Source organism: Actinia tenebrosa, unplaced genomic scaffold (assembly GCF_029948245.1).
Source record: "Actinia tenebrosa isolate PJP-AT-01 unplaced genomic scaffold, QUT_ActTen_1.0 PGA_scaffold16__25_contigs__length_10494907, whole genome shotgun sequence".
Lineage (NCBI taxonomy): Eukaryota > Metazoa > Cnidaria > Anthozoa > Actiniaria > Actiniidae > Actinia > Actinia tenebrosa.
The window spans coordinates 1757553-1770653 of NW_028292576.1; the positions used below are offsets into that span (position 1 = coordinate 1757553).

The following is a 13101-nucleotide window of genomic DNA, read 5'->3' on the forward strand; positions in this document are numbered from 1 at the left end:
GGTCATCGAATCGAGGCAAACAGGAAGTAAAACAGTCACTTCCTCCTCATTACGATATTACTGAGATTCCGGCTAAAATTACAAAATAAATTGTACCAATAGATTAAAAAATATACAGGGAAATAGAAAAAGGAAAATCTTTGGATATTCCTATAAAAATTTATTAAACCAAACCACAGGAAGCCCGCTACTCCGCTGCATTAAATTTAACTACGTCGAAACAGGACTTGTTGTCTCGACAAGTAGACTGCAAGCAGTTCCTCTTCCAGATCAACTTTATTACCTTCGTTTAATTTGGTCAGACACTTCTTCTACGAAAAAGGAAAAACTATCGGTTTAAAGACAAGCGTCTGGGTCAGTACTTCGTGTAAAACTACATGAGTTGTCCCGGCTTTATACACCACTATTTTAAAGATTCCCTGCGTTCCCCTGTGATCCCCTGTATTCCTATGTGTTCCCCTGTATTCCCCTGTGATCCCCTGTGTTCCCCTGTGTTCCCCTGTATTCCCCTGTGTTCCCCTGCGTTCCCATGTGATCCCCAGCGTTCCCCTGTGATCCCCTGTGATCCCCTGTGATCACCTGTGATCCCCTGTGATCCCCTGCATTCCCCTGTGATCCCCTGTGTTCCCCTGCATTCCCCTGCATTCCCCTGCGTTCCCATGTGATCCCCTGTGTTCCCCTGTGTTCCCCTGTATTCCCCTGTGATCCCCTGTGTTCCCCTGTATTCCCCTGTGTTACCCTGTATCCCTGTATTCCCCTGTATTCCCCTGTATTCCCCTGTATTCCCCTGTGTTCCCCTGTGTTCCCCGTGTTCCCCTGTGTTCCCTGTGTTCCCCCTGTGTTCCCTGTGTTCCCCTGTGTTCCCCCTGTGTTCCCCTGTGTTCCCCCTGTGTTCCCCTGTGTTCCCCTGTGTCCCCTGTGTTCCCTGTGTTCCCCTGTGTTCCCCTGTGTTCCCCGTGTTCCCTGTGTTCCCCTGTGTTCCCCTGTGTTCCCCTGTGTTCCCCTGTTTCCCCTGTGTTCCCCTGTGTTCCCCTGTGTTCCCCTGTGTTCCCCTGTGTTCCCCTGTGTTCCCCTGGGTTCCCCTGGGTTCCCCTGGGTTCCCCTGGGTTCCCCTGGGTTCCCCTGTGTTCCCCTGTATTCCCCTGTATTCCCCTGTGTTCCCCTGTGTTCCCCTGTGTTCCCCTGTGTTCCCCTGTGTTCCCCTGTGTTCCCCTGTGTTCCCCTGTGTTCCCTGTGTTCCCCTGTGTTCCCCTGTGTTCCCCTGTGTTCCCCTGTGTTCCCCTGTGTTCCCCTGTGTTCCCCTGTGTTCCCCTGTGTTCCCCTGTGTTCCCCTGTGTTCCCCTGTGTTCCCCTGTGTTCCCCTGTGTTCCCCTGTGTTCCCCTGTGTTCCCCTGTGTTCCCCTGTGTTCCCCTGTGTTCCCCTGTGTTCCCCTGTGTTCCCCTGTGTTCCCCTGTGTTCCCCTGTGTTCCCCTGTGTTCCCCTGTGTTCCCCTGTGTTCCCCTGTGTTCCCCTGTGTTCCCCTGTGTTCCCCTGTGTTCCCCTGTGTTCCCCTGTGTTCCCCTGTGTTCCCCTGTGTTCCCCTGTGTTCCCCTGTGTTCCCCTGTGTTCCCCTGTGTTCCCCTGTGTTCCCCTGTGTTCCCCTGTGTTCCCCTGTGTTCCCCTGTGTTCCCCTGTGTTCCCCTGTGTTCCCCTGTGTTCCCCTGTGTTCCCCTGTGTTCCCCTGTGTTCCCCTGTGTTCCCCTGTGTTCCCCTGTGTTCCCCTGTGTTCCCCTGTGTTCCCCTGTGTTCCCCTGTGTTCCCCTGTGTTCCCCTGTGTTCCCCTGTGTTCCCCTGTGTTCCCTGTGTTCCCCTGTGTTCCCCTGTGTTCCCCTGTGTTCCCCTGTGTTCCCCTGTGTTCCCCTGTGTTCCCCTGTGTTCCCCTGTGTTCCCCTGTGTTCCCCTGTGTTCCCCTGTGTTCCCCTGTGTTCCCCTGTGTTCCCCTGTGTTCCCCTGTGTTCCCCTGTGTTCCCCTGTGTTCCCCTGTGTTCCCCTGTGTTCCCCTGTGTTCCCCTGTGTTCCCCTGGGTTCCCCTGGGTTCCCCTGGGTTCCCCTGGGTTCCCCTGGGTTCCCCTGGGTTCCCCTGGGTTCCCCTGGGTTCCCCGTGTTCCCCGTGTCCCCTGTGTTCCCCTTGTGTTCCCCTGTGTTTCCACTGTGTTTCCCCTGGTTCCCTGTGTACCCCTGTGTGTGCTACCCTGTGTTCCCTGTGTTCCCCTGTGTCCCCTGTGTTCCCCTGTGTTCCCTGGTCCCCTGTGTCCCCTGTGTTCCCCTGTTTCCCCTTGTGTTCCCCTGTTTTTCCCCTGTTTCACCTGTGTTCACTGTGTTACCCTGTGTTCCCTGTGTTCCACTGTGTTCCCTGTGTTCCCTGTGTTCCCTGTGTTCCCCTGTGTTCCCCTGTGTCCCCTGGTTCCCCTGTGTTCCCCTGTGTTCCCATGTGTTCCCCTGTGTTCCCCTGTGTTCCCCTGTGTTCCCCTGTGTTCCCCTGGTTCCCCTGTGTTCCCATGTGTTCACCTGTGTTCCATGTGTTCCCCTGTGTTCCCATGGTTCCCCCCTGTGTTCCAATGTGTTCCCTGTGTTCCCATGTTCCCCTGTGTTCCCCTGTGTGCCCCTGTGTTCCCCTGTATTCCCATGTGATCCCCTGTGTTCCCTAGTGTTCCCCTATTTTCTCTTAATGTGTTCTCCTGTGTTCACATTTGTTCCCCTGTGATCTCCTGTATTCCTCTATGTTCCCCTGTCTTCCCTTTTCATCGCCTGTGATCCCTCGTATTCCCGATTTTCTGTGACAAGCGTTCCCTGCTATTATCAAGTTTTATGTTTTTCCCTTTGTTCTGTGATTCCCTGTTTTTATGAGTTATGTTTCGCATACTCTTGTGATTAGCTCTGTTTTCTTTATTTCTGGGCCTTAGCAATATTTTTTCAACTGTGGTGCTTTCAATATCTATGGGCATGGCTTGAGAGCTCAAGAGGGGGACCCCTCCCCCTTCCCTATTCCCTTGCCTCATTATTTTGACCTTGCTACGACCCTGCCTTTTCCCCTCGTGCTCCATAATTTATTGTTTATAATTTTTATAAGGGAATGATGAAATCTTGACATCATTAATAGTAGTAGCCATTAATGAGTCACTTTGATTAGAGTTTCCCTAGTAGAAAGTTGAACACTCATATTCAAGAACAAACTATAAGAAAAAAAACTAAAAAAACAAACAAAACTACCGTACCTAGTGTAGTGTAAGACTAATCGTGATACTTAACATTAACTTATAAAACTTTTATTCCATTAACCATATCAGGTGAAAAGTACATGAAAATGACTAATTAAATCACTAAACCACATACTGAATCGAAATAGGACATTGACAGTCTAATTGTGCGCTCATGTTTGTATCAGTTTTAAATGCCTTGCTTAATGGAGCGCTAAAAAGCTAAAAAAAATCATCAGTATTTAATGAAATCACGATTCTATTGTAAGAAAAACTGGAACAAGAAATGTAGTACAAATAAAGATGTTTAACATGTTCTTTTACCGTGCACATTGGGCACATTCCTAATAGTTGATGTCCCATTTATTCTTGGGGCTTTCTTAGTTCATTGCTGAGTTCATTCATTTGATTTTGTCAAAAAGATTTTACGCTTGTCATCCAGTTGTCTCAGCTTAGCTTGAATCTGTGTTACTGTTTTCATTCTAACTGGAAATTTTTGTTCTTCGCAAAATTTTCGAATTTACAACATAATTGTAAATAAGCGTAATGGTACTTCCATCCATTTCCGTATCTAGGTCTGTGGATTTCATTACCATCATCACCATCATTAGTAAACATGTTTCAAACGTCGTCCAAACTTTACTTGACGGTACTGCATTCAAACTGATCAAGTACTCAGCTCCCCTTTTCTTTTTGAAAGTTGAAGCGCTTGAGCGTTTTCGTTTACGAGCTGGACTTAACGGACTTAATCGCCAGCTATTGACGCCATACATATTGTCGCAATTTTTGCATGAGCATCTTTCATTGCATGGTTGTTTTACGTCTAAACAAGGACATTTTGACCTTCTTTCACCATCACTGCATGCTTTGTAATTGGGATCTAGTTTTACCTTCTCTTCTCTACACCTGCACCTGTTAGCCTGCCAAACTGTTCGTCATTCATTCCATTTGTTATAGTGCTCATATTCTTGCAAAATTCTCCGCAACGACATTGGCGATCACACGCAACACCCTTTTGCACACAAGGACATCGACTTCCTTCGGCCATCGAACAAATCGAAATAGTATTTCTGGATTTGTTCTTATCACAAGAACACCCTCTCCGAGCCCCTTCTTTCCCGTTAACATCTGTAGAGATAATTACAAAATTGATTATTTTCAGTTCCTATAGTTTTAACTAACAAAAAAATTCATAACAGCCCCCATGAATCCCCCCCCCCCCCCCATAAATAGCTATCATCCGGGCAATCTCTAGTGGATTCTTCTAAACAATTGGCATCCCCCCCAATTCTTTGATAAAACTTTCGTAACCCCCCTCCCCATTTTACTGGTGAAAATTTTTACGATGCCCCCCCTTATTTCACCTGCCCCCCCCCCCCCCTCTGCCATACACTATGAACGCAACCTAATGATTTATATATATTATGAATTGTTCTTCAACTCATATTCAACAATGATTTTCCGAACGCGAAATAATGGACTACTTCGAAGATACGGCGGCCATTTTGGCAGGGGGCAAATGTAAATGCAATGTTTTACAGCAATGGCGTCAATTAACATTCAATTCACCACAAGACGATTTAGTGAGAGACGAAGTAACAAAATGAATGAGAAAGAATTAATAATTACAGGAAACTCTTTCTATGATCCAACATTTTCGTTTTGCTTTGCCCCCTGGACCCCACATAATGCCTTGCGGTTAAAGATGGTCAATAGAGTTATAGAGTTTTGGTATTTCTTTCACGTTAACTCATCTCTTAAAAACATTTCTTTTTCCGAATTGAATGTCAATCGACGCCAATACTGTAAAAAAAGCTTTGCATATTTCCCCCAAAATGGCCGCCATATCGTCGAAGTAGTCCATTACCGGCAGCGGAATACACCTTATTCCAAAATGGCGGTCACCGGGAATGTGTGGCGTAAGTTGCAATAAAGATCTATTATGAAATAGCATTCAATACACCTATAACAAAATGGCAGTAGCCTAGAGGGTTTTGGGTTAGTAGCACGGAAACGAGGCAATAAGGGCCAGACAAAGAGTAACATTCACTTGGCACTTGATATTTTCCCATCTGTTCAACGAACTGCTTGGGAAATATATAAGATGGACCAGAAATAGCCCGAAGTTATTGCGCACATTTCTTTCCATAATCAAGTCACTTTAAATGCTCCGCCCAACGTGAGGTCTCGACAACGTTCAACTCTTTTTTGCCGAGGTAGCCAGGGTGGAGTGCGCAACTCCTAATATTGCCATTTTGAATTGGCGAGGTTATGCACTCTGCAACAACGTTTTAAGTTGCTACAATTCGTTAATGCAAAAAGTAGAACAATAGCACAATAATCTTACCTTGAATTTGTGATGTCGGTTCTGTACTGTCGTAATGTCCTGGACCCATTGCATTGTACGCAATGTACAAAGTACTAGGGATTATTTGATCGGCCGGGATGAATGGTACGAACGGACATCCCGGTATATTGCTGACCACAAGTATTGATATACATAACATATCAGAACATACTTTAATTACCAGGTCTCCCACTTCTCCAGAAAAGGTGCCCTCGTCTCTAAACCTTTCTGTCTCAAAGTTTAATTCTTCAGCTGATACGCCCAACATCATTTGATAATATTCGTTCGATTGCACATTGTCAACAAAAAGCTGTCGTAGTTGGTACACGTCTTCTTCAATGCCTTTTCCTAAACCTAATGTTGTTAGATGTTCTAAAAGTGCTTCATTTCTATTGTTCCATTCTTGAGTTTTTCGGAGTTGCTTTATGATGCTCTTAAATGCGCAATCTCCGTCGCCCTCTACAGCCTCTATACAGAGGCTGAACGAAGCAAGGTTTCTCTTGAGCAAACAATCCACGTCAGTCTTGTCGCTCTTATGTGTTAGACAACACATTTCTGACATCAAATATATGCATAATAGGTATATCAAAAGCGTTAAATGTCCTGTCTTTGCATTTTTCGTCCATTTTCTGCAGGGTGTGGTGCAACGTACTTGTGCTTCTTAAGATTAATGCTGATACCGACTCATTGCACATATCTTGAATATTTTCGATAACCACAATATCTCCGAGTGATGTATTCTGTTCCGTTGTTGCTGCATTTTTTTTTTTGTTGTGCGACCTCATATCTCCAAACATTATCCAAGTAGGTATCGGCTTTTTCTTGCGTTTTAAAGTGGGCTTTTACATTGTATTCTTTTGGAGTAAAACTCATGCCAGCCTTTTTCTGAGTTGGAAGAGGCATAAAAGGTGTTACCTTGGAATTGGCACAGTGTTTTTTATCCGTCGTTTTACAGGTTATTCCAAAAAATATTAAACTAAGAACGGCTATAGCAATCTCTGGACCTATGGTTGTTGAACCACACAACAACGATCTATTTATGGTGCTGTGGAGACGTTCGTTGCATTCTGTACCTTGCCCTGGTCTTAGTCCTGAAAGACAGCCCTTTCGTACGTGAACTCTTAAATTTTCCAGTTCATGCATTGTCTTTTGAAGTACGTCTTCTTCTAAAAAATGTTTCCAAGTTGAGATGAAATTATTAAGATTTCGTTCAATAACTTCAGACTCCGGCGTCTCAGTATTTCGCCTTTCTCCGCAATCTCCTTGTGCTCTAAAAACAAGTCCGAATTCTCGTGAAAACTGCTTCGAGAATTCCGTATTTTTCGGGACTGTCTTGATAACTCTCTGAACCGCGTGAAAAAGATCAAGCTTAACGTCAACATCTTTAAAAATTGTCTGGTATTGCGCTCTGACTTTACAGCAATCGTCAACTACAATGTCTTCCAAACTGTTGTTTAAAATACTGCTGAAATCCTGTAACAGATCTTTAATTTCTTCAAAAGCAGTAGTTTTAGTAAGCCTCCAACCTACTATTTCTCTTTCATCGTTCAATATAACAAAAAGATTTTCGAACTGCCTTATAGCTTTGTTGTCGCTTCCCCTTGAGGCTGCGATGTATTTGGTGACTTTAAAGGTATGATCACACATTATGCCTTTGCTGTTACGTCCTAGTTGTTTCATATGTTCCTCGTAATAGGGTTGTTTATATTGAAAATCGTTCATGAAAATTTCCATTAATTTGTCATTACTGGGAAAGGCATACATCATATTACTATAAAACCCGTCATATGTTTTGTCATAATTAGGAATATTCACTCCTTGTGATATAGAATGGCACTCGACCCTTTCGCAGTACTCTTTGAAATTTAGAGCGGCTATCCCTTCACATATCCTTAGAAAATTTATGCCTTGGATTATTTGAGTTTCAATAAAGTCAACGACTTCTTTCGTACAGGCTGACTTATGAAACATAATTAATGGGGAAAAAGCTTGCCCATATAAAGGAGGCAGGTTCTGTAACAGTTCCATACTTGCCGATAAATATCTATGTTGTATTCCGTTGTGATTACAAATATACATTCTCTGGATAAGTAACACATTTCCTCTTAGCCATAGTGACTCATCGGGCACCAAATGAATAGTTTGGGTAGGAAAAACGATTCCCTGGTTCTTCCGTCTTTGGGTGGATGAACAACATAGTCGTACCTACTGTTTTTAGGATTTGATTTGTATTCATCCACGACTTTGGTTATATATTCTGCAGCTGCATTGTCCAACTGAATGGCCAAAGCAAATCCCTTGATTTGACTCCAAGAAAAGACGAATAGCACGAACACATACGCGATCCATGCACTTGCCATGTTTTGTTCAGAGTGTTCAAACCATTTTTGCAGCATAAAGGTTTATTGTTAAATTATTATAATGTATGTATGATTGATTTGATATCGGGAACACATCATGAGTCATGCAAATGTCTCAAAAAGGTGAGAGACTTCGGATCATATTAGTAAACCAATCATTTTAGATTATTACGGTAAGAACCAATGACAAGGTGTGAGATTTTTGCTCATATCCGGCTTCTCCTGTAACATAAAAGGATTTTGCACAACGTGGATCATCCTCATCTTCGAGATCTTCAATGGACACGGATTCCATCATGTCAAGCACTTTAAACGATTCTTTAAACGAAAATATGACGTCCGTAAATAACGACACGGTAATGATAATCGCTTAACAATCAAGTTATTTCGATGTTGAATTGAAAAAGAGTCAAGTTTTAAAGGCGAACTTTGTAGTTAGTTTTATCTTTGTCTTTGCAGAACACAAGCACTGAAGAAAATCCCCCCCCAAGGAATCCTTATGGAGCATGATAAGAAGCTTGCATTCTTCAGTGGAAAAACGTGGGTTTTTATTTCCAACTTTACGACGTCGATTACGGCCAGATTTAACAGCAACGTTGTAAGCGGCCACATCTTCAAAATTGAAACATCTAGTAGTCAAAACTGGTAAGCTAAGTGCTAGTTCTTCTAAAACAATTCATTTTTATTTATATATTTTTTATTTGGAATCTTGAATTGCATATATTAAGATATTTTTTAATGTATCTTTCCTTTTGGATAAGATGCACATTTGCGAAAAAGTTTTTGTCACTTTGAAACCGGCCAGCGTGCGTACGTTATGTCCGTCATGCTACTGCGCGTGCGTTATGTCAGTACCTTCTCATCTCCTCCAGCTAGTTCGAGAAATCTTTGATTCTTCGACGTCACTATTTTTATGAGAAAAAAGACTTGCGCTTCCAAAATGAATTACGAAAAACTTTAAAGTTTTTTTTTTTACTTTTTCTTTTCCTTCGTTCATTGTCTCAGTCTGTCTTTTTTTCCTCCCGAATGTGGAGTTTTTGAGATTTATTTCAGTACTGTAATCCTTGGGAATTTTTGACAATAGAGAGTTTTAGATTTATGTTCACGGCAAAAGTGAAACGTCAGTTGACCATTTAAAAATTATTTTAAATAGCTTAAAAAGAATCGCAAAAAAAGTCCAAGTAGTAGAAAAACAAAAGAATATTTGTCTTTGGCGAGAAAGTCTGTAAAATGCAAAGTAAAATACAGGAAAACGATGAAAACGTGGTCACGTTGGCCGTTTGCGGGGAGAAAAAAAGTCAATCTAAAACGCTCTTGTTACGGGTACACAGTACTATGACCTGTGAATCTTCGAACTAAAGACTTCGAGACTGACGATTGGTCAATACTCGAAATTCATAAGCAAATGAAATGGAAAATGGGAATGCACTTTTTATGGTATTACAATTCAGTATAATTTATTGGGCTTCCTGAGGCTGCTTGAGCCCTCTAAATAGATGGTTTGCGGTGTAATGTGAGGGGTCATGAGTACATCTTGTATATCTTTTCTGCAGAAAAGTATGGGGTGGTATGGAGGGGTTTGTGTCTGCTATTAAATTTCAATATGGTTAAACTAATTGTCTTTGATGTAACTTATATTAATCTTAATCATGAGCATTTGTAAATTGAAGATCGTTATTTTTTGGATCGTATGAAGCTCAAACAGGATATAAGGTCACATGCAGGTCTACCTAGTCTATAAGGCTTATATTTTTTATTTGCTATGATTTAGGGTATTGAATTTCGAATATAAAGACCTGATAATGCCCTAATTTTAGGGGAACGAGGAAAAGAAAATCCATATGTGCAATGCCAATGTATTGCAGTTTTTTATGACAGTTGTTGCTAATCTAGATTGGCGTAAGGATTAAGTTTTATTGTCGACTCAGCTGTTTGACATTACAAAAAAAGACCTATTATTTATCATTTATAATTTATTATTTATAAATGGGATCTTTTTAGATTTTTAATTATAGCTGTTAAACTATACCCTATAACTCAGTATTCTTTCAAGATATTTTTTGGGCATTCCAATTTATATGCTTACTTTGGATTGTGCCCCCTCCACCTGTGGTCCGGGAGAGGGTTTAAATATAATGAATTGTACTAGAGATCATGTGATTATTTATGATATTAATAATCAACACAATAAATTTTCTATTTTTCTTTTGTCTATTAAAGGACTTGTGCATTAACAATGGCACAACTGTGTGACTCAAGAACGACTTTGTCAATTTTTCAAGGTGTATGTTGTTCATCTTTGTGGTACAGGGTACCAAAAGATGCCCCAGCAAGCATTGACTTAGGGACATACATGTTCCACCAGGCAGATAATTACAAAGGAACGAATACTAGAAAAGTCGCAACTTTGGTGAGTTATTTATGAATCTATAATAGTACAAACATTAATAATCCTATGACAGGATGGGAGGGCATTTGCTTGCTCTTAAAATTTATTTTTTTGTTCCAGTGTACGTATGTTGTGTTGTATATTTTACGCACATATATGGGGGGAGGGGGGGTTATAATAAATAAATAAATGACAGAGTTATTGAATAAAATCAGCATTTATCATATGACTTTAATTGTCAAATAATTTACAGACTTTGTAATATTTTTTAATACTGGACAATAATGTATAGGCATCTAAAATTTTCATGTTTCTTGTTATTTTGTCTTGAACATAAAGTACCCTGCATGGCAAAGCTGCGGTACTTTCATAATAAACAAAGAACTGCAATTCAGTCCAGCTACAAAGACAAGCCTTCCAGAGAACGAACGTTATGTCCTTCATCGAAGTGCAGGCCGTTCTAAAGGAAGAGGTAATTCTAAGTTTGAGTTTACTTCTCTCTTTGTTTTTTTTTTTTAATTATGTAATGCAGTACATGTTTTGGATGTTGTGTGTTATTGTGCATGTATCCAAATTTCTAAATTGTGAAATTTAATAGTTGATAGATGGATAATTTATAACACCGTATGGTATGTAAAAATGAAACTGACGTTTCGGACGTTAGTCCTTCATCGGAGTAAACGAGAGATGAATGTGGAAATGTGTAATTTTGTTTTTCAACGTCTCAATCCTTCTAAATCCAACTGGGTCCCTCCAGAGGGTCAGTTTTCATCTCTTGATCTTTTCATTAACAAATGTCGCCATGACATCTCTAATATCAACTTTAAACGTAAACTTAGTTTTTCTAATCTATCTAAAGAAGAATGGTCAGCCCTTCAAAGTCTACGCAATCGTAGAGACATCGTCATTAAGCCCGCCGACAAAGGTGGTGCCGTAGTCGTTTGGCGCACTGATCTTTACAAAGAAGAGGCTTTTCGTCAACTATCAAACACTCAGTTTTATTGTGAAGTCGACAAGGACCTCACACCCAACAATCAATCTCTGGTCAAAGACACTATCAACTCCTTTATCTCTAACGGCAGCCTTCCTCCTACTGCCGTTAATCTTATTATCACCACTCCTCGAACTTCTAATATTTATTTTTTACCTAAAATTCACAAAGATAACAATCCAGGCCGCCCTATTGTTTCTGCCTGTAATTGTCCCACTGAACTTATATCTAGTTACCTTGACTCTCTTATGCTACCTATTGTTAAGACTCTTCCCACCTACATCAAAGACACCAATCATGCCCTTCGAATCTTCAACGATTTCAACTTTCAATCCGAATCCAAGTTTTTATTTACTATGGATGTTAAGTCTCTTTACACTGTTATTCCTAATGACGAAGGACTTCTCGCTCTGAAACATTTTTTTGATCGCCGTACTGTTTTAGAACCTAGTACAGCCACTTTGTTACGCTTAGCCGAACTCGTTCTCACTCTTAACTGTTTTTCTTTTGACAATCGTTATTTTAAACAGATTAACGGCGTGGCTATGGGCACTAAAATGGGTCCTAGTTACGCTAATTTATTTGTGGGTTTTGTTGAAGAGCAAATTTTTGAACAATATTCTGGACTTAAACCTGAACTTTTTGGTCGGTATATCGACGATTGTATTGGTGCTACTTCTTGCAGCAAACCTGATCTAGACGCTTTTATCTCTTTTGTTAACTCTTTTCACCCTTCACTTGACTTCACTTGGGAAATCAGTGAAACCTCCGTATCTTTTCTGGATATATTTGTCACTATCACTGATAATCATCTAAGTACCAGCGTTCATTACAAACCCACTGATTCTCACTCTTATCTATTATACTCTTCATCGCATCCCAAGCATACTCTCGATTCTATACCTTTCTCTCAGTTTTTACGTCTACGACGTCTCTGCAGTGACGACATTGATTTTTCTAACAAATGCCGTGCAATGCGTTCTTTTTTCATCAATCGAAAGTACCCGGTTTCTATCATCGACCGTGCTCTTCAAAAGGCATCATCTATCGATCGAACTACTGCTCTCACTCCCAATTCTCGCTCCGTTAATAATCGCATTCCTTTTGTCACTACTTTTCACCCTATCAACAATTCTATTAAACCTATTATTACCCGCAACTTTAATATACTTGACACATATCCTACTATGCCTAATGTTTTCAGTGAACGCCCTCTTTTCTCTTTTAAAAGAGATCGTAACCTTCGTGCTTTCTTGGTTAAAGGAATTCTTCCATCCGATAAAGAACCTGGTACTTTTCGTTGTTCTCGCAAACGCTGTAATACATGTCCTTTTATTGCTCTTCGCACGTCTGTCACAGGTCCTAAATCAACTTTTAACATTACTGATCACTTTGATTGCACCTCATTCAATGTTATTTATTGTATTCAGTGTTCTAACTGCAACCAGCTTTACATCGGAGAAACTGGTCGTCGTTTAGGTGACCGTATAAGGGATCACCTCAATGAAATTCGGAAAAACGACTCTTCCAAACCAGTTTCCCGTCATTTTAATTCTACAGACCATTCCATTTCTGATTTTGTTGTATTCGGCTTATCCCTAATTAAAGGCGGTAACGATTGCCGCAAAACTAAAGAAATGAGGCTAATTCACACCTTGGGCATGCTTAATCCCCTTGGCATGAACGAACGCTTCTCGTTTAATTAGTCTATTGTTACTTTCGATCCTCTTGTTTCCTTTTGTTTTCCCTTATACTTATCTCTCATTGGTTATTTATC

The 13101-nt window shown here is 41.0% G+C and overlaps 1 protein-coding gene across 1 annotated transcript; it reads left to right on the forward strand.

Annotated features, from left to right (window-relative positions):
• The first annotated feature begins 11854 nt into the window (after positions 1 to 11854).
• LOC148910539 (uncharacterized) lies at positions 11855 to 13101 on the forward strand. Its single transcript, XM_089030968.1, has one exon. It carries the CDS (start codon positions 11870 to 11872, stop codon positions 13028 to 13030), a length of 1161 nt encoding a protein of 386 aa, XP_088887094.1. The 5' UTR covers positions 11855 to 11869; the 3' UTR covers positions 13031 to 13101.

Excerpts from the sequence above, each read along its gene's own strand:
- LOC148910539 (XM_089030968.1), top strand. The coding sequence starts at position 11,870 with ATGGGCACTAAAATGGGTCCTAGTTACGCTAATTTATTTGTGGGTTTT.